Source organism: Marmota flaviventris, chromosome 14 (assembly GCF_047511675.1).
Source record: "Marmota flaviventris isolate mMarFla1 chromosome 14, mMarFla1.hap1, whole genome shotgun sequence".
Classification (NCBI taxonomy): Eukaryota; Metazoa; Chordata; class Mammalia; order Rodentia; family Sciuridae; genus Marmota; species Marmota flaviventris.
Genome location: NC_092511.1, coordinates 31,636,250 through 31,663,962, shown reverse-complemented (window position 1 = coordinate 31,663,962; position 27,713 = coordinate 31,636,250). Strand labels below are relative to the sequence as shown.

Genomic DNA, 27,713 nt, shown 5'->3' with positions numbered 1-27,713 from the left:
CTGCCTGTCCTTGAAGAAGAAAAGCAAAAGATTTTTTTTTCTTCCTTTTGACACTGCTGCAGCAGCACCTTTGAAGAACTCTTAATAATGAAATGCAAGAGACCATTAAGATTTGTCTGGCTTTGCTTTTACTCATCAGTCTCTGTAATAATCCTACTGGGCTGCAAGCTGTGACCATGAAGGCACAAAGCAGCACAAATCCAAGCAGGTGAATTAGCCAAGTGCCTGTACCTTCTTTAGTCTGTTCCCCTGAAATAGGAATGGGCATTTGTTGAGAACCTGCTTCAAAGTTTCTGAATGGAAGGAACAGGGCAACCTAAATGGAGTAAGTGGAAAGGAACCTTTTATTCTTCCTGGGAGGGGCAATATGGTATGGACTGAGAATAGACTTTAAAATCAAACAGACTTGATTTAAAAATTCTCATTTGGCTGATCAAGACTTGGTCTCTGAGGCATACTATCACAATGATATAGTTTCTGAAATTACAAACAGGGAATAATAACACCCAGTCCCTAAGGCTGTGAAAGGGTTGAATGAGGATATACATAAAACCTATATAGCGTAGTGCCTGGCATAGAATAAACAGTTATTGCCTTAATTATAAAAGAGTAGCAATATCTACTTTCCATCACAGACAGAGGTCATAATCAATGAGACAGGCCCTTGGGGCTGATCAATTCCCTTTCAGAAAGAATGTGATATTCAGATGCAATAGCCTCCAATCGACCTAAGTAACTTTCTTCCCCATCATAAAGTAGAGAATCTATAGGCTCGTATAAACTTTCATGCTTTGTGGATTGTCCCCCACGGCTATTTACCAAGGAGCAATTGTGGCAACAGAATAACGACAGAGGAGAGAAACTAGACCAGGTAGCATACAACTATCTGCCTGCACAGAGCATTCTAGGAGCCACAGGAATTCCAGAGAAGTGGATACAGCACTTTGAAGAATATAGTACTTGGCCATTAGTGACTGCAAGTGTGAGTTAAATTTGATTGTTATTAACATCTACTATAAACAAACTAAGCAAGGAATTTTGCACAGGTCATTGAAAGGACTTTGATGCCAGTATCTTGGCATCATATAGACAACACATTTAGTTTCTTTAAATGTATGTTTTTAGTTGTAGATGAACACCTTTATTTTACTTGTTTATTTATTGTTATGTGGTGCTGAGTATTGAACCCAGTGCCTCCCAAATGCTAGACAAGTACTCTACAACTGAGCTACACCTCTAGCCCTAAATTTAGTTTCTTGCAAGTTCTGTTTACATGCTTAATAAAAGGGGATATTTCAGATCCTAGCCCAGGTTTTAAACTACTCTAGATTGCCTTGTTGACATTATCTTCCAAAACAACAATAAGAGCTACTCTTACCAAGAAGCATAGAAGGCATTTTACACATAATATTTCAACTTGACAGTAGCAGTCTGAAGTGGGTATCAGTATTCTATTGTCACAGATTAGGAATTGAAGCCCAGGACCACACACTCAGTTGTAAAGGCAAGATAAAACCTCTGTGTTCTACTCATCAAAAGGTGTAAGTTACTATGGTCTACACCCCACCCCCAATAGTGAACCCTGACATCCCTATATTCATAAAAAGATACATTCAGGACTGTTGGTGAACAAAGAGCTTTGAGGATGCTCATTGGTACTTATGGCACGGAGAAAGATGAGATGGTTCAATTGGCAGGCATGCGCCTTGAAGACAGAAAACCAGAGCTCAAGCCCTTCATAAATTCTTAGCAGTTGTGTGATTTACACCCATTACTTATCATGTCTAAGCCTCATTTCTTCACCTCATAAAATCATCATCACAGTCCATGTGGTCATATAGGTGAATCCACTTTCCTATTCAAAGGCTCTAGGCAAATGTCAGCTATTATTATAATTTGAATCTTTTCAATTCTACTATTGACTTGCTCTTGAATCTTTGGAAATCTCTCCTGACACTTTCACTTTCTCATCTATAAATAAGAGCTGCTGACACAGCATCTTTTAGTAATCCCTACCAGAACCCATTTTCACCTGTAGTGACGTGGAATCTTTTGGGATACTGTTAAAATAGATTCCTCAGCCCCAGTGATTATGACCCAATGCAGCTTATAACATTCACCCCATAGAAGGACCCACTGGTTTCTGGTGTAGGTGGCCTGGGATTACTCTCTGAAAAATACTGCCCTGCAAGCTCAGTATACAAAAAATGATGGTATCTGTGGATAAAGAACTGGAGGAATATCACTTCTTCAGTAACATAGACAGCACCAAGCCCTTGGTTCCTGATATCTAGATCCTGTTCTTTTCACCACGTGAATCAAAGGAACATCAAAGCTCACTCTGGGTTCCTGGGTTTATACCACGGTTTCGTTCTAGACCCCACACTAGAAGCTCCCAGCACTCTGTGGACATCTTTAAAAGGCTGAGTGTCATTGCCTTTTTTTTCTTCTTCTTCTACAGACACCTTTGCCAGCAAAGTGGCAGCCACTCAGGACCAGTATGCTGATGCATCCATAGGTAACGTCACAGGCAGCAACGCAGTGAACGTCTTCCTGGGAATCGGCGTGGCCTGGTCCATCGCTGCCATCTACCACGCAGCCAATGGGGAACAGTTCAAAGTGTCTCCTGGCACACTAGCTTTCTCTGTCACTCTCTTCACCATTTTTGCTTTCATCAATGTGGGGGTGCTGCTTTATCGGCGGAGACCAGAAATCGGAGGTGAGCTCGGTGGGCCCCGGACTGCCAAGCTCCTTACATCCTGCCTCTTTGTGCTCCTGTGGCTCTTGTACATTTTCTTCTCCTCCCTGGAGGCCTACTGCCACATAAAAGGCTTCTAAAGGAACATCAAATATAGTAAATTTATATATATATATATATACATATATATATATACATAAAAATTATGTATAATGAACAGAGGAAATTGACATTTGTCATGTTCACTTACCTGCTGATGGAATCCAGCTTCAAGAGCATACTTTGTACTAGGGCCAAAGTCAGAAACCATCACCTCCCATTCCCAGGGGCATCATCATGCTGAACAAGGCGCAGAGGCAGGGCCATATTTGCAGCTCGGCCCTACAAGAGCTGTACTCTCTCCAGGTTCATAAATTGTTAAGGCTTTGATTTGTTTTCTTGTTTTTCTGTTTTGTTTTCAGTGGGGTTGAGGAGGTGGCTGATGTTTGGCTTTGCTTTTTGTTTTGTTTTGTTGGGAGGGTCAGGGTTTTCGCTTCTCTTTGTGAGAGGTGATAACCCATCCAAATGTAAATGGGTTTGGGGTAAAAATTGAAATCATTAAGATACCCCCTCCCTCACCTCCTCCAAACACTTTAAAAATGACTTTGGATTAAGAAAGGATCTGGGCGTGGAAGAAGAAAGAAGCACAGCACATCTTCACTCTATTACCAAATTTCATGCTTCTCTCCACAATGTGAGCAGACTGACGCTGCCTCCAAGAAGAAGCATGGGAGCTGGGACGGAGCCAGGAAAAGCGATGGTTCTTGATATAGTCTGTTATTGAAGGATGCGGTGCCTGGCACTCTTGTTCAACAGGTACAAGGATAATGTGCCTAGATTCCCAGGAACATGCAAAACCCTTTATTTCTTATCTCTTGAACTCTGGACTATGATTCACAAGGCCCTATTCATTCCAACCCAGGTAACTCCCCAGGTGTCCCATCCCAGCCCTCTCCTGCTTACCCACTCTCCATGCAAAAAGGAAGAATAATCCCATTCAAAAAGCACATCATCCTTTTCCATTTGCATCAGTATATGTGTCCCAGTCCCATGTTGCTGCTGCTGCCTGGGATTGTCCGTCAGTTTTATTTTCAAAAGTATCCGTGGCTCGCACAATCCTGTCCCAGTCGCTACTGAACATTTGCTCCTTCTTCATGTGCCTGTTTGGGAATGTTGTTGTGATACCTGTTACACAGTGCATGGATGAAAAACAAAACAAAACAAAGCGTATCTGTATATAGTAGAGTATAGCATATACTGTTCTCCCATTCAGCAACGTTGATTGGGCGTTGAAGACATAAGTGAGCTTTCTTTTCACCTGAATTGTTGCTTTCATGTTGTTATTGAGTTTGATTATTACTAGGGATAAAAGGAGAAAAATGGCTCATTTTTTCATGCACATTCATTCTAAGAAGCAATAACAGTCTTGTGGGAAAAGCTAAAGTTATTGAGAGGCTAGCAGGCAACCTACAAAGATCTTTATGGAAAATTAGCCACGTGGAACATATCAGAGGCCTCTGTGAATCACCCATTAATTCAGGAAGGCCAAAGAGAAAGGTGTTGGAGAGAAGTGAATGCGTGGGATATGCCTGGCTTTTAGAACCACCATGTCCACAACATCCCTTCCCCCAAAGTATTTATTGCACATCTGCTCTGTCTGGCACAGATGTTAGATGGCATTGGTCTGTTCATTTTATTTTTTTATGTAAAAGGCATTATTGAGTCCTGTTTCTTTCACCATCCAGTCCAGACTCCTCTGATTATATCAGTAGTTCCCAAGTAGGAAAGAAGCCAAGATAACCAATGGGCCTTTAAGTGTTTCTCCTCTACTTATGATGAAAAGAAGGTAATTAAATGAGATTAGTGCCTCCCAGAGGATTGCACTGGGAGGTTTTAACCCTTGAAAAGGAATGGCTCTTTCTATTTCAAAATACCAAAGAGTGTAGATCAACCCAACATTCCAAAAAGTGATTCCACTAATGAGCAAAATTGGAATGACTGTTCACCTCTCAGAGACTTCTCAGTCTCTAAGGAAATCCAGGCCGGAGGCATCCCTGGCCTTCTGTATTCATTCAAAGACACGAAAAAAGAAACATTGTTGAGGTCTATTTTCTCTTCATCTACTCAGTAATCATGACCATTCACCATTTATTAAATGCTTGGTGATGGAGTGAATAATGAAATGCTGGTCGTCCACTCAACAGGCCAGGTAGAATACTGTTTCCTGGGGCCCAAGGAATGACCAAGGCAGCCCAGCTTCCTGCCCTCAGCAGGGTACACAGAGAATCCAATTATTATTTCCATGAGTAAAAGTTAACACAACCATATGGGAACAGTTTTATCTTGCAAGGATGAACACAATTATGAAAATGTTTAATATAAACACATAATTGTATAGATAAAATTATCCAAATATCAAAGATTGTCTTTAAGAGGATGTAAAGTTTAGATTTGAAGAATACCCTCCTTATGCTTGGCCAACTTGCAGATACGTGTGTCTCCCCATTTTAAACCAAGAAGGGCAATCATGTGGTGATACACATCACTGAGCAGACCCAGTTAACCTCAGTTTTTACCATGTGGCAACAGTACTTTTCCAGGACCCATCTCTGACCTGTCATTGACAACCAACACTGGTGACTGCTTTAGGGACACATCTAACCCACTCCTCCGCCCCCCCACCAAGATTTAAAAAATGGAAAGCTAGCCTAGAAACACCAAGTAAATAAGGGAAGAGATACAAGGTATTTAAACTTTAGAAAGATTTTCCACTCATTTCTAGCCATATTTGGAATGTCAGTAATCCCATAGTGAATCTTCACTTTAAAAGAACCCTTAAGAAATTCTTGCTGTTGGTGGATTTCAATTTTGAAACATTTTGGTTTGTTTGCCTTTTCAGTTTTCATGCTATAGAGAAAATACGATTCTCATTATTCAGGGTTGTTATTATTATAGTTGTGTAAAATTATTTCATTTGATTTGTTTGATTATTTTATTTTGTGTGTATTGTGCACAGCTTTAGGGGGGAAATGCACTAATTGTGCTGTTCCTTATAAATGGTACACATATTGACACAGACCAATAAAGTTTCTAATTGTTTCTGATTTAATCACTAGTGATACAGCATAGTCTGTATGCAATGTTTTCTCTCATTGTCATTGACTTCATCTTTTTGTTTTCATGTTTTGAAGAAATAAAAACCAAAAAGGTATTATTGTGCAGTTGGTATCCTCATCCAGATGAAAGAGACACCCAGTATTCAAACTCTTGCAAATGTCAACCCTATGGTAATGCAACATTCTCTTTTTAATGTCCCAAGAGGACACAGAGCCAGAATATTTGTCTGTCCTATAATGCTGAGATAAATGTTGGATGTTCCTCCATTTCACTATTTTTTTACATCTTTTTAGTACAATTCTATCTTCATCCTTCCTGCCTCCAAGAAAATGAACCCATAAACAGTTGCAAGTCAGGCAGCTTTTTAGCATGCAGTGTATTAAATCAAATCCTTCAACCCAAATAAAACTGATCATGGGAAGTGTAATTATTTCCCAAGGGACACGGAAGTAAATTGTTCTTTCAGTATACTACACTGTATTCCTTTTCATTCCCAGGAGAACTTTTTTCCTTTCACTAATAATGTGACTATTTTTATAAGTTATAGACTTCATATTTCATATAATCAAAACAGCAAAGGAAGAGATGACACCACAAATGGAATAATCATTTGGGGAACAAATGTGATCTCTTACTATAATAGAATATGCGCACTAGGTACACATAAATGATATATTATCCATCTGAACATCCATCCCTAAAATTTTCCACAGAATTCATTATAACATTATATGGTCATAGGTGGCACATTTTCATGTGTTAAGGAAATAATGTACAATTTAAATGTTTTCTTGAAACAAAAAATTGATATGTCTTAAATTGATCTCTTCTGGGTACAAATCTTCAGTTTAACACAAAAGGAGCAGTCAGAATAGACCTTTTTGAACAGCCAAATGAGTAATTTGATGAACAGAGAACCCTTGACCATTTAACAATCTTTGGCAAAATGCTGTGGCCCAATAATTCTATACTTCTTATGAGCAAATTTTAACTTGTTCAAAGATTCTGATTAAATATATCTACCAATGAAGATTTTATAAAACTTGCTTTTTATAGTTTGCAGCATAAATGCACTAATTTTTATTATTATTTTCAAATATATTAAATTACATAATACGCTTTTTAAAAGAAATCCTACAAAGATTCTGATAAGTTGCTGTCATCTGATGCAATGCCCCCTCCCAACAGTGTCTACCTAGGAAAACTCACTATCCGCTTGGCCTTTTCCACATCTGGCTTGACTCATTGTTGATTTTGCAGTTCCAGGTTTCTGAACTTAACCTGTTAAAGTGAAATTGACTGTTTGCTCTGCATACCCTGGAGAACTTTGGAAAAAAATTGGAAATATTTCTCTGGTAGATGATGAAGCCCTTTGCTTTCTAATGGTGATAAAACTTCCCTTTTCCAGAATGTAAATCAAGAAACACTGGTTTATCTTAAGACATCTTTTGCTGTTGCAGGTCTAAAGATGTGAAATTCTCTCTTTTGATTTTGATCTCCTGTCTCTGATCATAGGCAGTTGCATCAGAGCAAGTCCTGAGTATAGTTTCATGACCTCAGGAACAACACTTGGCCATTTTGTGGTTGACCAACATACAATGTTGGATCTCATCCTCACCTGCTGCTGGGATTCAGCTTTGGTTGTAAAAAAATCACTCCATTTGGCCAAGCCATTCTAGCTGCTGGCAAAACTGAGCAGACATAAATGTGAATTTCATGTGACAAATAAGTGAGTTCATTACACAGAAGAGACATACAAAATTGTATTTATCTTATGAGAAAGAAACATGTTATGAATGGATTCATTAGCTTTTGTTCAGATCTACCTGCAGATTTGTGTTAATGGGTTGTATTTCTGCTGTTCTTTTCTAATATTATGCACTTATCACTTCTTGCCACATTCATTGTCTTTGTATCACCCAGCAGCCCTGATGGTATTCCACCTACCAGGATAGCATGGGAAGGGTAAACAACTGAAATAGGTATTTCATTTATTGAAGCTTAATCAGCCTATGGCTATTCATCTCCCAAAGTAGAGAATGTCTTGTCTATAGAAGGAGCAACCACCAAGAGGTGGGGAGAGAATGCTTCAGCTTTCCAGCTCCTAAGAAATGGTAAGTATGCAGCTTTCTGTGACTTTTCTCTGCCTTCCAAGATGTCCACATGATACACTCAGAAGCTCTCCAAATTTTCAATTTTGAAAAAGGTCCTCTAATTTAATCTCAGGAGCATTTAAATCAGTGGTTTTGCAAATGACTATTTTTAGGAAAAAGCATTATTTCATCATCTAATCTTTCCTTTCCCTACTGTCAATCTTTGCAATTCCTCCACTAAGCTACTCCACTGCATTTGGTTGCCCTTAGTGATGCTCACGGCTAATTCTCCACAATGGGGAAAAGGTTTGTGCTAAAAGTGACAGGTTAGGGAATGTGAAAGTGAACTTAACATAGGAAAAATTAAACATGATGACATTTCACTAGAAAAGATTCATTAGAACATAGTATGGTATCTCTGCAAATGTTTAGGATAAGTTATGCCCTACAGTTGCATAGTATGGCGGTATTATTTATTTTATTCCTGTTTGAATCACACTTGTCATGTCACATTGCCCATCTACCTGGTCTTCTATCAATATATGCAGAGATAAATTGGAAACAAACAACAACACACCCAGCTCCAGGCTCCATGAGAATTTCTATAAAGATGAAGTATATAAATATAGAAAAATATAATGTATGGCTTCTGCGCCTTTAAGAAATATCAGTGAGTCCAATGCTTCTCATATTATATGAAATGGTAGGAAGATTCACATTAATAACCAAAAACACCAAGAGAGTAATTAGCTAACTTCAATGTTACTGAGCCAAATTTGACAGTTAATACACAACCCAACCCTCCTAATTTGCTGACTGTAAAGATGGCTATTATATTTAGCCAAATCTAAGAATGTACTGGGGGAAGGAGAAATTAATGTACTAGGATGATTATATAGCCCTGTTTATTATAATTATCTATTCATCTGGAAGGATTGGGTTTAGAGATTTTTTTTTCAGAGAACTGTCCCTACAGTCCAAAATAACTTTTAATTTACAGAACATTTTATTAGACCCCTCTGAAGCCATGTATGAGAAAAGAGAAATTTGCTATGGAGAATTTTCTAAATATGGAATTGTAGGTTGGAACTGACCCACTCTCTAATGTGAAGAACAATACAAAAAACAATTCTACTAAACAAATACATAAGCACTTTTCAAAATATTTCACCTAAAAAAAAAACAAGGAACAAACCAAACTGTTGAAGATAAAACTGATATGATCCAAATGCCTAGTTTTGAAAAAATATTGAATACCTTTCTCATGTTTGCATTTCATTTTGAAAAATACTCCAAAGAAGAAATTGTGAAAGATTTTGAATTCCAACAATTTTCAAATAATGAATATGGCTAAAATAGTGATATGGGCGATACTTATCTACATTGTTGGCAAGAATATATTTTAAAATGAGAAAATTTGGCATGAAGCCAATATGTTAAGTGGTATCTCATCACATATTAGTGTTGTCTGGGATATTTGAAATTTATTACATTAAATTAAGATCTATTCCCAGTTTCAAGAGACAACTGTAAGATTTAATCTTATATTCTAGGATTTTTATGAAAATTGAATCTGGACATATATAATATTTAGCTCTGACAACCAATGAAAAGTATCCTTTTGGCACACTTCAATTTTATTGAGTAATTTAGTGGAATACACTGAACTTATACAATGTGTCATTACAAAATGCCTTCAATAATTTCTTCCCTTCCATTATTTTTAAGCCATAAAATTTCTAAACTGCCCACCTTGATAATTTGATAACTTAATACTTTCATTTATTAAAAAAGACTCCATTCTGATAGTTATTTTCATTTCAGAATTTTGATATTTAAATAATCAATACTAGATGGGATATTGAACTTGAGACTAGTCCAAATAAAGTACAAATCCCAGACAGCTCTATCAATAGTTAAATGCTTCTGAAACACTGGCCTTTTAAGGCACAGCAAACGTAAATGTTGTTCTTAATCTTTTCTCTTTCAAAAATTTCCATTTCAACTTGTGCAAAAATACACAGAAAATCTTTGAAATGCTAGTTGTTATTTCTCATGAGAATCAGACATTGTTTCAGCATTAGATCCCCTCTATCCCATCTCTCCTAGACTATAGAAATACATATATAAAAACAGAAATCTATTACGTGTGTCAAATGACCTGAACTACATTTTGGATGTCAAGAATTGTCCAGAAGTTCATGTCAGGTTAATGTTCCTTTTTATCAGCTCTCTTGTGTAAATGGAAAAAGGTAGAGAGGCATGGATGGAAGCACATTCTTGATTATATTTTTTTTAAATGCAAAATGTGGTTGTTTGAAAAACTGCTTCAAATAATGTTAATGACATATATCCTTCCAAAACAGAAATTCATTTTTAAAAGAACAAAATATATTTTCTTCCTTTTATTTAGCAAGCATTTCTGTTAGAAAGTCTTTAAGATTGATTAGGATTTCCTCAGCCTTTGAAGTGGAGATATTGAAAACACTTCTTGAAACAAGGATATTCTGGTCAAGGTCAAACTCTGGGAGTAAAAGGATGAAATTTTATCTTCCTTTGAAACACAGCCCTGAGCAGGCAGCAACCATATATCAGTTGATATTTTCTAAGGTGTTTTAACATGCTGGGAAGAAAAAAAATTGGAGTCCCATCCAGTCCTGCCACAGACACTAGACATATACCATGTTGCTCTAGTTTAGCTGAAATATTCTCAACCGAATCAGCTCCTAACTTTCATACACACTGATTGGCTTATCTCTAGTATTTTCCCTCCAAGATCCTATTAATAGGCAAACTGCCCTTTCAACCAGTTGACACATAAGATTTCTCTAAGGAATCTTGTCAGGGTAAGGAGTTGGGTGTAGAGGGGGCATAATATTGGAGCCAAATCATTGGAACCCATTTGACCATCTTCCACATTCCATATTGGACCCTATTTGGGACATTTACCCTTTGAAATAGTGGAAAGACTCTTATTGCTATTTCATCAACAGAACTTTTTTGATATTGGATCTAAGCAAGGATAACATCATATGAAAACTGAAAGTTATCCTTTTTTTAGCTACAATTATTATTGTTTAATTTGCAAGAAAATTTTGTCTTTGAAGTTTCCATCCAAAACTCCAAGGAGAATGGGGTTTCTGCTGCCATCAGCAATCTTATAAGAAATCTAACACTCCAAATCCTTTGTGACTCAGATGATATTATGGTAAATATATTTATGAAACTTAGTCTTGATATTCTCAAGTTGCTCTTACAAATCTGCATAGATTTACTTTCTTTTTTTTAAAACAGGCACACTTCTAATCAAAATGGAATGGGAATTTTTCCAATAACTGGTTATATCTTGTTGAGAAATGAACCCAAAGAAGCTGTGAGCACTTGGTTGACTCAGCAACTCTTCTTTTATGCCCCCTTTTACTTCTGATTTAATCCCTATGCACATCCTTCAGAAACAACTGCAAATAGTGAGAGAATAGTCAAAAGCAGAAGAGTCATTTTTCTTTTCAAAATGGGCTAAATTTGTCATCATTAAAAATTTGTTTGCATTTTAAAACTTCAAAACAAATGGGGATGGTTTATAATGCCAAATCTGAGGCAAAGATTGCATTTTTGCAAAGCTACCCAGAAAATGTGACAGTTACTAAGACACAGAATTTAGCAACCTGTCAGTGTCCAACTATAGCTTCCCTTATTCCATTCACACAGTATCTAGACGCAAATAAGCAGTTGGGCAGGAGAGACAGGTTACTATTAATGTCATAACCACATCACTATTCAGTTACTACCTGGGTTCAGGAACTAGGCAAAGCATCTGTCAATCCCCAGGCTATATGGGCAACCCAGCTTACTATCTTGTTGGATATGGTCTGTGGGCATTAGAACAATGCAAGAAGTATTTTGTTCCTTTGATGTATTATCTGCAGTGATTCCTTTCTTCTCTGAGCCAGTGTCTTGGGTGTGACTTTAACTTTTCCATATAGTTCAGTCACATGCTTGTTGTCTGGATGAGGGCAAACCTTTCTTTCCAAACTTGTTGTCATGGAACCAATCTTTAAAAACACTGAGAATAGCACAGCCAAGTGAATTGGACCTAGCAATGAAAATTCTAAACTTTTTCTTTTTCTGAACTTGCTTCTTCTTTTCCTCCCACAAAAATATTCTTACACTCCAACTCTGGAAGTCATATCATTAGTAAAATGAAAATAATTTCTTTGTCACTGCTTAGAATTAAACCATACTTCTTCAGACCTTCCATAAACTAACATCAGATTCATGCATAATAGTATTGAGCCTTTACCCAAAACTTGGTTTTGTGAAAACATAAGAACTCTTTTGGGTTCCTTTAAAGCAACTAATGAGATATTTAATGATATTTGAAAACAACAGAGAAGAAAGGAGGGTTCTGCAAGGCTGCTGGGTTAGAGGAGGAAGGGCTTTGTCAGACTTTCTTCATATTTTGCTTTTCCTGGTAAGTTTTATCTATCTTGGTTCCTAGTGGAATATTTTCCATATTTCTTCTGTGGGGGGATTCTGACATAGCTCTAGTCTCTGCCTTTTATTTTCCACTCTCCCAGGAGAAACAGAACAGCCATTCCAGAGCCTGTAATCTAGAAAAGCAGAGAAAATGGCAGGTACCAGATGGATCCAGAAGTTTTGATGGATCCAGAAGTTTTGTACAAAATCACACATCATTCTGTCTCTATCTTAACCTTGTGCTCACTAAACTGCCTTCTTAAAGTGACTGTAGCTAGATAAATATCAATTAGAAAATTACCCAAGGAAAAAGAATCAGAAAGAGGGCAGAAAATTAGTGAGTTTAGCAATTCTGTCTTCCAGGTTCATTAATTCACCTTATATTCAGTTACAACTTAAACAACAACAACAACCACAAAACAACAACTCAGTCAAGGTGGTAGAGCAATTTTAAAATCAGATGTCAATCTATTATATTTTTTCTGATACACAATTCCATAAAGCTCAAGTTTTCTCGAGTATAGTCTGAGGCATCCTAAGGTGGTATGAAGAATTCAAGACATAGTAATTGAAAACACTTAACACCAGACCTGGATTTCATCAGGAAGGGTCTAATTATGATATTCTAACTACGTTAACCTTTCATTTTAATCTAGAGATATTTTATCAATTTGCAACTGCTTAATAAAGCTGTTCTAAAACCTATCAAGGAACTTCCCTTTAATAAAAATAGAAATACTAATTTTCTTAATACTAAGTTCCTTAATTTCATCCTTCACATCAAGATGAATGGATCCAGACTCTATTAACACATCCCAGAATCATCCATGAGCCAACCAATCCCATGTGAGTTTGGCATATAGTCCTTTAAGTGACATTTCAAGCTGTGAAAAGCCCCTTACAAAGATAATTTGCCTCATCATTGCTGAATTTCTTCTTTCTAGAGGGTGTTGATACTAAGTCACTGCTAAATGTTCTTAACTCTGCCTATTGCTCCTTTGATTTGAAGCATTTGGCTCTATTTCAGTTAGTTAAAACTCCAATTCTTTCTTTAGCAGCTAGAGAAGACCTCAGCCTTCATTTCTGAATAGATAAGGTTCTCCTCATTTTAACACCAAAAGTCACCAGGGAACGGACCTGAAACTTTTCTCTTTTGAAAATGAGCATGTAATAGTTTCAGAGGTTCATGAATCTGCAGATCTCTCTGGACTTGAATTTTCTCACCATTACATGGAGAGCCTTGGCCTTTGGCTCGATTTTCCAGAACATGTCAAACTCCATATGATCCCTGTTATCATGCATTTGTGAGTCTGGGTTGAAGGTGCTGTAGGCTACAAAGGAGTTGCTCCCCCTCATACTTGATTACCAGAGCAAGTGTCAAGACAATAAAACCATAAAGTCTGGTGATAAAGTACAGATTTATTTTTAAATATTTGTACACTGCTGGAAAATAAAAAACTCCTTTCCCTGAGGGGAGTGAAGGATTTCTTCCTTCTGAAGAAACATCTAATAAGAAATGTGATAAGATTGAAATGGATTTCAAATCAGTGACCTTAAGACTGAATCTGTTATTCTTCTAAAGGGTAAACTGTGAGTTCACAGTCTCCCACAATAATTCCACTTCTATTTTTTATTCTTTGTATTTGATGAAAACCTTTTAGGAGAAAGAGACTGACAGCAATTATTTTACAAAAGCATGTGAATTATAAACAGGATGTGCAATGACCAAGAAGAAAGATATTTAAAGGTACAATACAAAGGAAAATTAAAAAGGATATCATTTGCCACAGATTCAACTGTTTTTTAAATGCCTCCTTTGTTGTGGAGAAAATGACTACTCAAGAAGATTTCATAAAAAGACTTAAATCACACCCTTAGCAATCATCTGGTATGCCATACCCCAAATGCCTCATTAGCAAAATGAAATTGAACACAGAGAAAATATAGCAAGAGAATGTAGAAATTTTCATGGGCAAGAGAAAGAAAAAGCAATCAAAGTGAACTCTGCTTGTATAAACAATGACTGTGTTAGGGGAATGAATGTAAGCATTCCCTTGAAGGAATCCCAGTTGGAATGTCACCAGAAATGGCAAAAACATTTCAACGTCACAGCAGTAATATATTCCAACTTGATTAGCACCGAGGCACAAAGCCAAATTTGGAAGGCGGGAAAGTTAACAATATTGACATCACAACAGATAAAGTGATTTGGGGTGCTTCACTGTTAAGAGAGAAAATTAAAATAGATAATATTTTGTTATAACTGTAATAATTTCTGGGATTGCCACCTAGGGATAAAAATACTCTTCTTTCTCTCATTATACATTTCTATATAGAGCTGCTGTTCAGTTACAGTAGACATTGTATTTTTGTCTTTCAATAAGTCCCTCACATTGAATTTGACCCCCATTTTAGATTTGATTAGAAATAGTAAATTGAAAATGTAGGTTTTTCTGTCTTGTTTTCAACAAATATGCCACCCTCAGTACTTTCTGCTGAGGACTGCCTTGAGCCATCCTGGTTGTGCTGTCAATCAATGGCAGGTGCTTGTTTAAGGAAGAGAAGCTGTGAACAGATTCAGCCTGCCTTCCACACAGGCAGCTGCCTGTTCATTCTCCAACTCCTTGCCCCAGTCCCATCTTTTAAATGAGTCCAGGTCTATCTACCAGTCAAATCACCTACTGATGACATGATTAACTTAATTCTTAGTCAACTGTATTTTCATGGACAGTCGTTTGATGATCTTCCCTTTGTTTATTCTTTTATGTAGGTCTTGCATTTGATAAACTTTTAACAAGGCTTTCACTAGAAAAAGTCAACAAACCTATTTGAGTTCAATCCAGAAGCTGAACAAATTTAGATGCTATGTGAATCATCCTGAGGTGAGAGGGAGAATATCACCTACATTGCAAGAGAGAATTATAGTGCTATTACTAAAATAATATCCTATGAAGAGAGGTCATAGAATTTTTTTTAAACAGCCTGGCAGGAACTCACACTTAATAATATAAAAATCATGTTCTCTATTTTATTGGGATGTCATAGGTTGATGGTAAATTTGAATCAGGTTTTATTTACAGGTTTATTCTATAGTTGACATGGTTCTTAGACTTCTGAACCTGAAGACTTTCTATAATTAAACTAGCATTATAGGAATTTCTAGGGGGGACATTTCATTTTACCTTCATGTTCCACTTGCAATTAAGGTGATATATGGTGTGTTTTAGAATAAGCTACAATTATGATTCTTAAAGTTTGGTCTCCAGAAAAGCAACTTAGAAATTTGTTAGATATTCACATTATCTAGTCCCACCTGAGACCCCGCGAAAAATCTATGAATCAGAAATTCTGGGAGTAGGCTCAGCAATATGGATTTTAACAAGTCCTTCAAATGATTCTGATGCATGCTCAAATTGAAAACCATTGTTCTGTGTGGCCAAAAATAATCAATGTCACCCACTGTTTAACTCTGTTTGCTCCAAGGAAGAAGCTTGAAAGCTCAATTGTAAACTCATTCTAGGTACAATTTGATCAGATATATGGGGAGAAACATCCACCATTTAGACTCAGAATATAATTTGAAGGAAAATTAATTCTTACAACTGTTTATTTTCCCCCTGGTATAACTGGGCTTAAGGTAGTCTCTTCAATCACAGAGATTTCTGATCAGTCTTTTCAGTGCTTTTAAAAAGCAGCAGCTGATCTGCTTTACTTGATTGCCCCAGAGTCTAGAAAATGACCTTGCACATCTTCCTGTTAATCAATAGTTCTGCCCATATGCCTTAAGGCTAAATAATTATTGTACCTAGTTCTACTTAATGACAGACTACTGGTTTTAATGTGTGTGTACTAACATAAACATGAGTTTTGGTTTTAGAAGATGTTTTTAAAGAATTGCATGGCTCACAAAGCTTGAAAACCATAGATCTATAGACATCATCCAAGTCACCTGGGACCTCCTTTCTAGGCTCTCTCATTTACATTGGGAGAACTGGAGTGCAAAGTCAACAAATGAATTAATTTGTTCATAAAAATGACTTAGCAAAGGGACCTTAAGATTGTGGATTGTGTATGTTTCTTAAATTCAACCTGAAATATCACATTATGGGTACTTTAAATGCCCATATGTATATGGTCCTTCCTTTGGATCCAGAAATGTAATTCAAGGTGTGTATAAGGAAGCCTAAAATGTAAATTCCACAATTATATTTTTTTGGGGAAAAAAATGCAAATGGCTAGCACTCCAGTCCTCCTTTAGCAAGAGCCAAGCTTGTTTGATATTTTGAAATGATTGCTTTTATTTTTCTGGGAATTAGATAATTGACTCATGTACTTGTGTTTTACCTGCTCTAAAATTCACATTCCTCTCCTGTTGCTATTCAGAGCTTAAGCCTCCGTGTGTCCACTTGCTATGACTGGGTGCATCTTCTTGGTGGCTCTTTGACCTTCATTTTACCACTCTTTCTCACACCTGATCACCAGGGAGCTCCAACTAAAGCACAGTCCCCCTTTCTCGATCTCCACCATCACACTCATCTCCATTGGTACATCTTTTCTTTTGCTAAAAGTCAAAACCTCACTAAAAAATGACTTCTTAGAATAATCACCAATGTCAGGCTTCCTTGGTTTTAAGAAATACATCTCTGAAGCAGAAGGGGCTGGATTCAATTGACTGGAATTCTCTCAGATCCATCACAAAAGACCCAGGCCTTGCTCTCCCTCCCAACTTGTAGTAGTTTCCAAAGTGAAGACAGCAGCAGTTTTTCTTTGTCTATAATCCATGGTTTGTATTACTGACATCTTCAAACAAACCTGGATTTCAAATTCCTCTCAGAAAGATTGGGGGATGGGAGGAGTTACATACTCTAAAGACCCCTATATTGTGGTTCAAGAAAAAGGCCTGGATCTTAGAAGGTAACAAGGTGATTGTTTTTAATCCTTCAACTGCTTTGCCTCTCAGTGCCATTCACCGTGATGTTTGTAGGTCAGTGGTGCAACTCAACACTCTTCCTATAAAGCCATAATAATAATCGCTGGCACAACTGTTACTACAACAGAACTTCCCTGGATTTCATCTATTAATTCTTGTAGACTGGAGGAAGCTCACACCCAGCAGACATCTGTGGCTTTCTGGACAAGGACAAGGGAAGGAACCAGCATGCAGTCTATACTGCTTAGATGCACAAAGCACAGCTCTGTGCCACTGGCAGTATTCCCAGAGAGGTAGATGAGAAGGGAGACTTTGGGTAGGAAACAGGTCTAGAACTTCTCTCTAGAGTAGCCTTTGATGGTTACTGATGGCAATTCTTTCGCACCAGATAAACTCGGTGGACAACTTTGGTAGTAAACTGAACTCATCCTCAGCCAGCACAAGTGACAATCCATAAAGAAAAGAGCGGCATGTCATCGTGCCAGAAACCTCTTCTGAAGAGGTGATCATGAATACCCCATCCAGGGCCCCAAAGGAAAGAACAGCCTGTTCATATACTGTATTCACAGTTTAAATAAATCACAAATAACCTTCAAAGACAGAAAGGAGGAGAGTAGAAGAAAGAAGGGAAGTCATTGTGAGAGGAGATTTTACCTTGGAAAATGTAGTAAGCATTCCTAATATTCCTCCAGCTGATCTCGAAGATTGCTCACTCACCTAAAGCTATTTTTTTTTAAATAATCTCACTGCACTTTGAAATTCCTGAAGGGTGGTGTGGCAGTGATACATTTGGATTATTCACTGATTTTTTTCAAATTTTAGTTTTTCATGCTAATGAATGTAATCTGTAAGAATTGCCATTTTGAGTACACAACACACACACACACACACACACACACAGGTATATACACCATGTATATACCTTTACTAATTTTGTGGAAAACACTATGTATAATAATAAAGAGTTTCCATTGCATTCTTTCAGTGTGTTCAGTGATAAAATTTTGTGGGAAATAAAAATACACATACCTTGGTTGTTGACCATTTTGTAGAAATTATGATCTTAAGCAACACTGTTAGAAATGCCTGTGTAAAATATCTTCTCTAGTATCAATGAGTCAATGCACTTTTAATTTAACTTTCAAAAAAGAATAATGCTAAACTTAAATATTTTTATATCTGTGGTGTTTTCCTATTATCCTAAAGTATTGAACAAGTGACCATAATACCTGATATAAAGGGAAAAATGGCCTCATTGAAAGGTTACAAGTGGAAGAAGTTGTTTATAAAGTTTCCTGCCAAAGAGAATTGTTTAAAGATCTGTAAAATGTAGATTCACTTCTTTTATTAAGATTGTGATTGTAAGAAATTCTCACCCTATCATCCTCTATCTTTTGAAAATGAATATTTTGTATTTCTAAGGACCAAGGAAAATATTTTTAAAGCCAATGTAATACACAGAAGCCTCGGAGAGATACAATAACCTACATCAACTGCATAAAGATAGATTAGAATCTCAACATTCGATGACAAATTTATCCATCTTCCCTATAATTCTTATACTATACTAAATTACATTTGGGCAATTTTAGCTGATTCTTTCATGTAAAAGGTACCAACATTAATTATAGATCTGGTTGAACACGGAAAGTTATCATCTTCCCTTTCAAGCACTATGAGTGGATGAAAATTATCATTCAATTTTCTCACCTAACCATTTCATGTGAGCTAACACAGAGGTCCAACACTGTTGCACAGAAGGCTAACAGACTATTTGCATCAAGGATACTTAACCTGTGCAGTTAGCAAGAACTAGCCATTTAAAAATATATTCAACTGTTTTGTAAATAAAAATTTTGATTACTATAGTTTTGTTCGAACTACTGTCTTTTAAAATAAATTAGATTTTATTTGAATTTTTAAAATAATGTTATAAGTTAGATGTTGCTTTGTTGATTCTGTGATTCAATGTACACTCAGCCATATTCCTGTGGGAAAATATAAATCCTATTGACTTTCTTGGCATAAGCCAGAGATTCATAGTTTCTCTAAGGACTTTAAGTATGAAGAAAAAAATATTAAAAACCACCAAAATGAAATGCTAGTGAAGAAATTAGAAGCCTACTGTATAAAATGTATTTTTAAAAACTTAAGATATATGTGACTTACACTGCCTGTTAATCTAGTCTCTTTGTGAAATAACCACAGCATACTATTTGTTAAGACTCTGAAACACCAAATATTTGTGATGTTTGTATAGTACCATTGTTATAATATGTGATTTCAAATGGTAAACATCTTTGTCGTAATCACGTGAACCCACCGAAGAATAAATTCCTGCTGTTATGTAAAACCAACTCTCAGAATTCAGATTCCCTGCAGCTGCTGTGTCACCAATAAATGAGAATTAATTGTGAAAAACAATTTCTAAAGAATTGAGTTTATGATCACTGTGCATTTTCTTAATAATTGAATTCAGAGAGTTTTATTTTTACCAGTAAATACAACTGCTGATTTCGACCATACTATCATTTCAATGGTTTCTATACTCTTGATCTAACTACCAAAAACTGGAAGCTTGGTGCGAAGTGTGTCCTAACAAATGTACAATAAATGACTTTTCCTGCATGCTGCCTGAGATATGTTGTAATTTGAAATGTCTTATCAAAAATTATATATTTAATAACCCAAAACTGAACTGTCAATATTTCTCATGTGTTTAACTGATGGTATGTTAAAATCAAAATCAGAAGCAATGTCTATCATACATGTATGTTACATGTAACATTTAATCTTGTTGAACTGTAATCTGTGAAGTTTTCATTGCCTGAACTAGTCAATTCTGTACAAGTCACTGTCTTAACTGTTTTCCTAATCTTACCATGTTTCCTAACACTGAAATATAAATGTTTGTAAATTAGCCATTCATATTTGATCAACTTTCATGTATCTCTAGTCTGACTCTATTAACTAACCTGAACAAAGAAAAATCAAAGCTTTCCCTATCACACAAGTCCAGGGACACTTTAACTTATGGCCAAAATTCATTATTCACTTATTTATTTAACAAACTTTTATTAAGATCAACTGGGTTATCAGGTGCTCTTTGCCAAGTATCTAAGAATCCTTCACAGTCAGAGAAATCACGGATCCAGTGGGGGCTTCTGAACTCTCAAACCATTTTGTGATTTCCATGGAGATAAGAAATGATTGTTTCTCCTATGTTATAACCAATTACCTACAAAAGACTCTTGCATTAAAATAGGGTACATTTGTTACAGGGAAATGCAACTATGACTTGCAGAAGTATTGAGTCTCAAATTTTAAAATCATTTATTTATCTTTATTGACTCAACTTAAGAGATTTGACCCCAAACTCTGGAAGAAACAAAAGTTTCCCACTTGAAAACTGTATATTGTGTCTGTTTTCAAATATTATAGTAAGGTTCTCCTGCTGCACATAAACTGAAGCATCAGATCATATTTTGTAAAATGTTGTCCTAGTGGATCATCAAGGGAATCTATAAAGGAAGAGAAAAATGACTAAAGATAAATAAATAAGTGTCCATAGAAGACCAACTAGGGAGGAGGGATACATGCCCAAGATGTGTTCCAAATGACAGATTTACTTACACAGACCAGAACTGCTTACCTCTTTCTCAAAGTGCTTGTGTGTGCACAAACACAGAGCCAGAGTCACACTTCCGACAGCACATCCACTGCTGTTATTCAAGGATCAGCTCCCATTGGCTTTCAAGGTGAGTGTTTCAGAAGCTTTTTGCCACTGGGACAAAATACCTGAGAAAAACAAAGGAGGAAAGGTTTATTTTGTCTCATGGTTTCCAGAGGTGTTCAGTCCATGGGTCAGCTGGCTTCTTGTTATGGGCCTGCAGTGAGGCACAGCATTGATGCTGGCCTTGGAAATCAGGATCGGGTCCTCATTCCCAGGTGGTGAAGATTAAACACCTGAGAAATGCTGACGCAAGCATAGAAAACCAGTTTTATATAAGAAAGAGACAGAACAGAGGTAGTGGACTTCTCTGGAGAGAAGTCCAGGGCCCAGAGCTGGGTGCCAACAGGGGTGGGGTGGTGTGTGTCTTGCCTTTTTATAGATCTCAGATTTCCTCTGTCTGCCCACTTCCTGCCTCAGGGTAGGAAGGAGCAGCCCAGGGGGTAATAATCATTAGCAACTCCTTCTGCTGGGAAGAACCCCTGGAAGTGTTAGCAACCCACTTCCTTTTCTTTGATAATTAGGCTCATCTCTCCTACTGTATCATGTACTATCATTTACTGTTTGCCCTGGCTACCTGTCCTTTGCCCCTGTCTCAGCATCATGGCGGAAAAGGTGAGCAGAGCTGCTCATCCTGTGGTAGCCAGAAAGGAGGTGGGGCAGAGAGAGAAATAGAGAGACAGAGATAGATAGATAGATAGATAGATAGATAGATAGATAGATAGATAGAGGGTGGGAGGGAGAAGGAGGGGAAGGGAGGGAGGAAGACAGGGAGAGAGGGGGCTGGGGATGTTATAGTTCCCAAGGGCCTATCCCCAAAGACCCACTCTTACAATGTGGTTCCACCTCTCTCAGTTTCCACTATCTTCAAATAATGCCATCAAATTATTAATTCACTGGTGAGGTCAGAGCCCTTATGATCCAATCTTTCAAAGCCTCACTTCTGAACACTTTTGCACTGGGGACCAAGCCTTCAACACATAAGCCTTCAGAGGACATCCCAGATAGAAACCAAAACACTGGAGGTGATTAGATTAAGTCCATTCATATGGCCTACATTTGCACAAGACAGAATTGTGCTCATCAATTCTGGTTTATACTCAGAATCTGAGTTCAAATTCCAGTTTTATTTGTCCCTCGGGTGATCTTGTGAAAATGCCAGTAACAAAGACTTTCCTTGACCAAACTTGAGTCAGGTTCCTCTGAACCCTCTTCTACACTAAGCCTCAACCTCAGGTTCTGTCTTTAGTCAGTTTAATCCACTTTTAACAAGAATCCTGCTGCATCAAAGTAGAAAAAAAACTCCCTCCCTTATTATCTGATCAAATTTCCGCATCCCTCATCCTCAGTACCTTATCCCTCTAGCCTGTCTTCAGCAAGAATAATGTTGAATTGATCTGTAAGAATCCTACCACATTCAATGTTTCCTCTTAGTGATTTTTTCAACCACTGACCTCCATCCTACTCCTTGGCTATAAATTCCACTTATCCTTCCTTTATTTAAAACTAATCTCAATCCATCACCCCTGTAGCAAAATCCCATTGGAGTTGTCCCCCATCTCGAAGATCTCTTCCTTATCATCTTTAATGAGTCTGAATACATTTTTATTTAACACTAATGACATCTTTGATTCTGAAAGATGAAAAGACCAAACAAGCTAAATTCTAACTCTCTTCATATGCTAACTTTAACCAAAATTTATTATTTACTAAAAATCAAGCAATATACTTGGGACTTTATTTAGACTATGTCCTTGATCCTTCTGAAAGGAATATGATGTCCACTCCTTTGTACACATGAGATCTTGAAGCTTAGAGAGGCTAAGTACTTGCGAAAAACCACACAGCTACCAAGTGGCAGAACCAAAATTTGAATTAAACTCTGACTCCAAAGGACAAATTTACAAGATTATAATCTTTGTGCTATTTGCCTTTGAAAGTCAAATTTGAAAGTATTGATTTGCTTTGAGCAAGTTACCAAGCTGATATAAAATGTCACAAAATGATAAAATGGTAACAGGTTTCTTCTAATATATATAACCTACAAAATCATCACGTGCATCAGGTCTGCCAAAACTTCCATCCAGATTTAATGTACAACTCCATAGTAATGATATTTCTACACATCATTATCATAGATCTTACAATTTGTGATAAGAAATTATATAGAATATCATATCAGTAAAAAGACTTTATTTAATGATGCCAGATGCAAGGCAAGCACACTACATAAGTTTTTCATGCCTCATCAAAGTCACCTTGGAAACAGCTCATCCAACGTCACCTTCAATATTTTCAGATAACCATGGAGAAAAAATATATTTATTTCTTGCTGCTTTGGCCTGGCTTATCTGTAGACATCTGATTTGGGAACAAAAATGAATCATATTTCACTCACAAATTTACAAGAAAACTCTTTTTTTATTTTTGACAAAGCAAGTTACAAGATCATGTAGGACAACAGCAATAATAAAAAGGACATTGACTGTGGTAGCTAACCCATGAATGGAAACAATTACATGTCTAAAAATGGGCATAGGTACAATAGGAATTTTCTTAATACAAGTGAACATTTTGATCTAATATTTTCCAAGACAGTAGCTATGTTGTGGCATTATGGCACTATTTTCATCATCTACGAATAGCTATGCTTCTCTGATTGTGCCTCGTCTCTGTGTTTATTGGTTACAGGGAAAGACAATACAAAGAAACCCAGAAATTTGCCAACAAATTTCTAATTTTATTTTCATTTAATCCCCAATAATTGAACATGTTGAAATGTAGGCTCCCAAGGTACAGCAGCTTGACCTGCTTATACATATAGACGCATAAGTAGTTCTAAGATCCAGCCATTGGGTGAGAGCAGTTCAGTGGCAGATGAAACTTTATCCCATTTCAAAGAATAATGTTGGACATACTGCCAATATTCAGTTAATGAAAGTTCATATTCCATCATTGGGTGGCATCTTGATCCTTTTTAAGTGCCTATTCCTTCCTATCTCATCACTGGCTGAGAATAGAATGAAATATTTTAAGAAATTCCAAGATGATAAATCTATAACATGTGAAGGTAAACTACAACGGTCCCAAGCATGTCCCATCTACCTCCGCCATAACATTGGCCTTTATTACCAAGGATCTGATGCTGCTAGGAAATTTTTATTTTGCCATAGTATTGCGGAGCAGCGAGCACCCGGCCAGGGTGGTTTCTTGCTCAGAAGTTTGTGAGCCACTGAGAAAAAGAAAGCCCAAAATAATTAATAAAGAAATAAGAGAGTCAGAAATTAGATCAAAGAGGAGCTCTTGATAGGTTCTCCAGTACTGGTAGGAGCTGGATCTGAACAATTAGAAAATGGTTCCATCTCTTTATTAAGAGAAAGTCCATCAAAGGCAGAGATAAGGTTTCAGCAGGAGGAGTCTTGCTGCAAACAGGTTAATTGGCATCTTGGCAAGCCACACCCATCTCTGAGGGGCTGTGTGGCTCCATTGGGTTACCCCATCTCCAGTGAACTGCTGAACCTGACAGCACTGAGTAGGAAGTCACATGGAGTGGGCAGTCGCAAACCAACTGGGTTGCTGCTGGGAGTTCCCAATACCAGACTGTCCTACCAAAGGCTTCCATGTTGATTTGGTTCACACACATTTCATGGATGGCTCCTGGCACCATAGAAGTGAAAAATTATTAAATAGGCCATATACAAAAACAAGATTACTTTTGGGTCCTTTTTCTTACTTATCTCACTAAAAACAAGGTATGATGCCATGAGTCCATCAACACAAATAGAAAATACAACAAAAAGATCAAGTCTTTGTCAAACAGCTGCAACTCTCTGACAGCTCTGATGATTTTCCTTTGTGAGAAGAAAATGTTAACAACCTTCTTTGGTTACCATGAGAACCAGATGACAAACAACCAACTAAGTTTCCTAGAGGGAAAAAAGCATGTGGCCATCTGTTTTAAAACTCTTGCCAATAAATTCCAAGCATATGCAAGTCCCAGTCTCAAAGAAGCCAAGACCTGAAGATGCAAATGAAAAAAAAATCATGTTATTAATTAATCTGAGAGCACTCATCTTTGGGGACAGTATGATAAGAAATGAGGCAAAAATCTTGGTTCCTGCTGCTATTGATTACAGAAAATTTGTATTTTTGTGATGGAAGCCACCATGATGCCTCATCTAGTACACATTAGTGGGAACTCCTGCTAAGCCAGATTCCATAAATTCTGAAGGAAAGTTTGACTCAAAATTCCTAACTAATCTCCTGTTGACAAATTAGAACCTAGAGATTGCTCTTAAGCATCCTTTCCCAGAGGCTTTTCAATTCAATAAGAACAAATTACTAGAGTACCCTCATCCGAAGATGAACAGAAGCAAGTTAAATAAGGATCCCATTTATTAAGAAACTTGTAAATGTCAAAAACAATTGAAAATAAAATGCACACATACATAACAGCTCAAAAAAAAAAAAAAAAAGAAAGAAAAGAAAGACAATGTCAGAAACTTAGAATTAATAAAGGATGAAACAAAGAAACAAACAAAAGCCAGCCCCTTTAAGGCCACTGAACCAAGGTAATTCCTTTTACTTGAGACAGGAAGTCTGAGATGGAGCACCATATTCTATAGTCAGAAGAGACATATTTAAAAATAGGATGTAATGAATTATTTTCTGACCTGCTACGTGACCCTTGAAAATTTACCATGCCTCATTTTTTATTCTGTGTAGTAAATCCTGATAGACTCAGTGTCTCTGTGTTACAGTTTCCTCGTTGCTAATATTGCTTCCGAAGATAGTCTAAACACAGCCAAGTACGCAAATTATGGTACCAGATGACTTGAGTTCAAGTATTGGCTGTGTTAAACTGTGTGCTCACAGGCAAGTTATTTACTTTCTCTGTGCCTCAGTTTCCTCATCAGTCAAAGGGAGAATAATAATAACTATCTCATGATGTTGTTGTAAAACAAAGTGAGTTCATAAACCCAAGCCCTTAGAAGAGAACCTAATGCAGAGTAACTGCTGGGTAAATCCACATATTATCATCACTCCCTAGAAGAGACAGAGCTGGGAGGGGGCCTGTCTGCTAGTCATCCCTAGTTAATTGTGACTTGATTCTTACTGTCTACATAAGAAAATGGAGAGAAACAGAACAATGAAAACCACTGGGACACAACTGGAAGATACACAAGTAAAATAAAGTAACATAGAAGTAGACACTGTTGGGTTCAGTTCCATGGAATAAGAAGAGGCATGAGGACTTTTCTGGAAGTTGAAGGCAGAGAGGAAGGAAATCTGGTGTGTTCAAATACTGGTATAAATACTTGGTGATGCCTGCCAAAGCACTTTAATAACTCTTGCTTCTTTCTACTGTGTTACAAACAATAACAACAACAGTTCACCTTTATTTAAAAAAAAAAGAAAATGGCTACTTCCAGGCATTTCACATGTATGATCTCATTCTACCTTCAAAGAAACCCCAAAAGTTGAGCAGCATGATCTGCATGTTTCAAAAGAAAAAAGCTTGAGAATTAAAGTGGTCTCTACACATGAGGCTTCCAAGGCTAATCAGTACAGAGCCGCAGGAGGACCACTCCGACACCAGAGCTTCCACATCCACATGCTAAGTTCACCTGCTCCCAGACAGATCTTAGGACAAAGGTTCACTTCTGGAAAAATGTAAATGCTGAAATGGATTGAAATAGTAATGTCTATAAAGAGACCTGCTCCTGAAATTTTCTCTTTGTTATCCTTCTTGCAGATATTTTCATGTTATATTGTTATTTTGAGTTACATTATTACTTTGTATTGTATCATTCCAGCACTAGCAACAACCTCTTCCACTAACTGTCTGGAAGAATCTCTGGATTTATTGTTGTTGTTACTGTATTTTCATAGAAAACATCATAGAGTCACTAAAAATTGTAAAAGCAGGATGAGGCCTCTGGCATAGTCAGAATAAAAGTAATCCTTATATTTTGGGTCAATGTTTTAAAAGTCCCACATGCTGCTGGGTGCAGTGGCACATGCCTGTACCACAGCAGCTTGGGAGGCTGAGGCAGGAGAATATCAAGGTCAAAGCCAGCCTCAGTAAAAGTGAGGCACTAAGCAACCCAGTGAGACCCTATCTAAATAAAATACAAAATAGGACTGGGTGTTTCTCTCAGTGTTAGAGTACCCCTGAATTCAATCCCTGGTACCCCCACACACACACATGCATACACAAAGTCCCACATGTCAAGATCTTATAAATCTAGCCTAACTTTCCAATATGGAAAAATTGTGATAGTCCATGAAACTCTAGCCAGAGCAATTAGACAGACCAAAGAAATTAAAAGGATACAAATAGGAAAAGAAGAACTCAAACTATCATTATTTGCTGACAATATAATTCTATACTTAGAGGATCCAAAAAAATTCACCAGAAAACTTCTAGAATTAATAAATGAATTCAGCAAAGAAGCAGACATAATATCAATACCCATAAATCAAATGCATTTCTATACATCAGTGATGAATCCTCTCAAAAGAGAAATTAGGAAAACTACCCCATTCACAATAGCCTCAAAAAAATGAAATACTTGGGAATCAACAAAAGAGGTGAAAGACCTCTACAATGAAAACTACAGAACACTA

The 27,713-nt window shown here is 37.0% G+C and overlaps 1 protein-coding gene across 3 annotated transcripts in view; it reads left to right on the top strand.

The window, feature by feature from the left end:
* Slc8a1 (solute carrier family 8 member A1) overlaps positions 1-5,846 on the top strand; it is a 364,582-nt gene extending 358,736 nt beyond the window's left edge. For all 3 annotated transcript variants that reach the window (XM_071601522.1, XM_071601523.1, XM_027934398.2), the window contains one exon: positions 2,462-5,846. In XM_071601522.1, coding sequence (XP_071457623.1) covers positions 2,462-2,838 — 377 coding nt within the window. In that variant the 3' untranslated portion in view covers positions 2,839-5,846. The remainder of the gene's footprint in view (positions 1-2,461) is intronic.
* Positions 5,847-27,713: the final 21,867 nt, after the last annotated feature.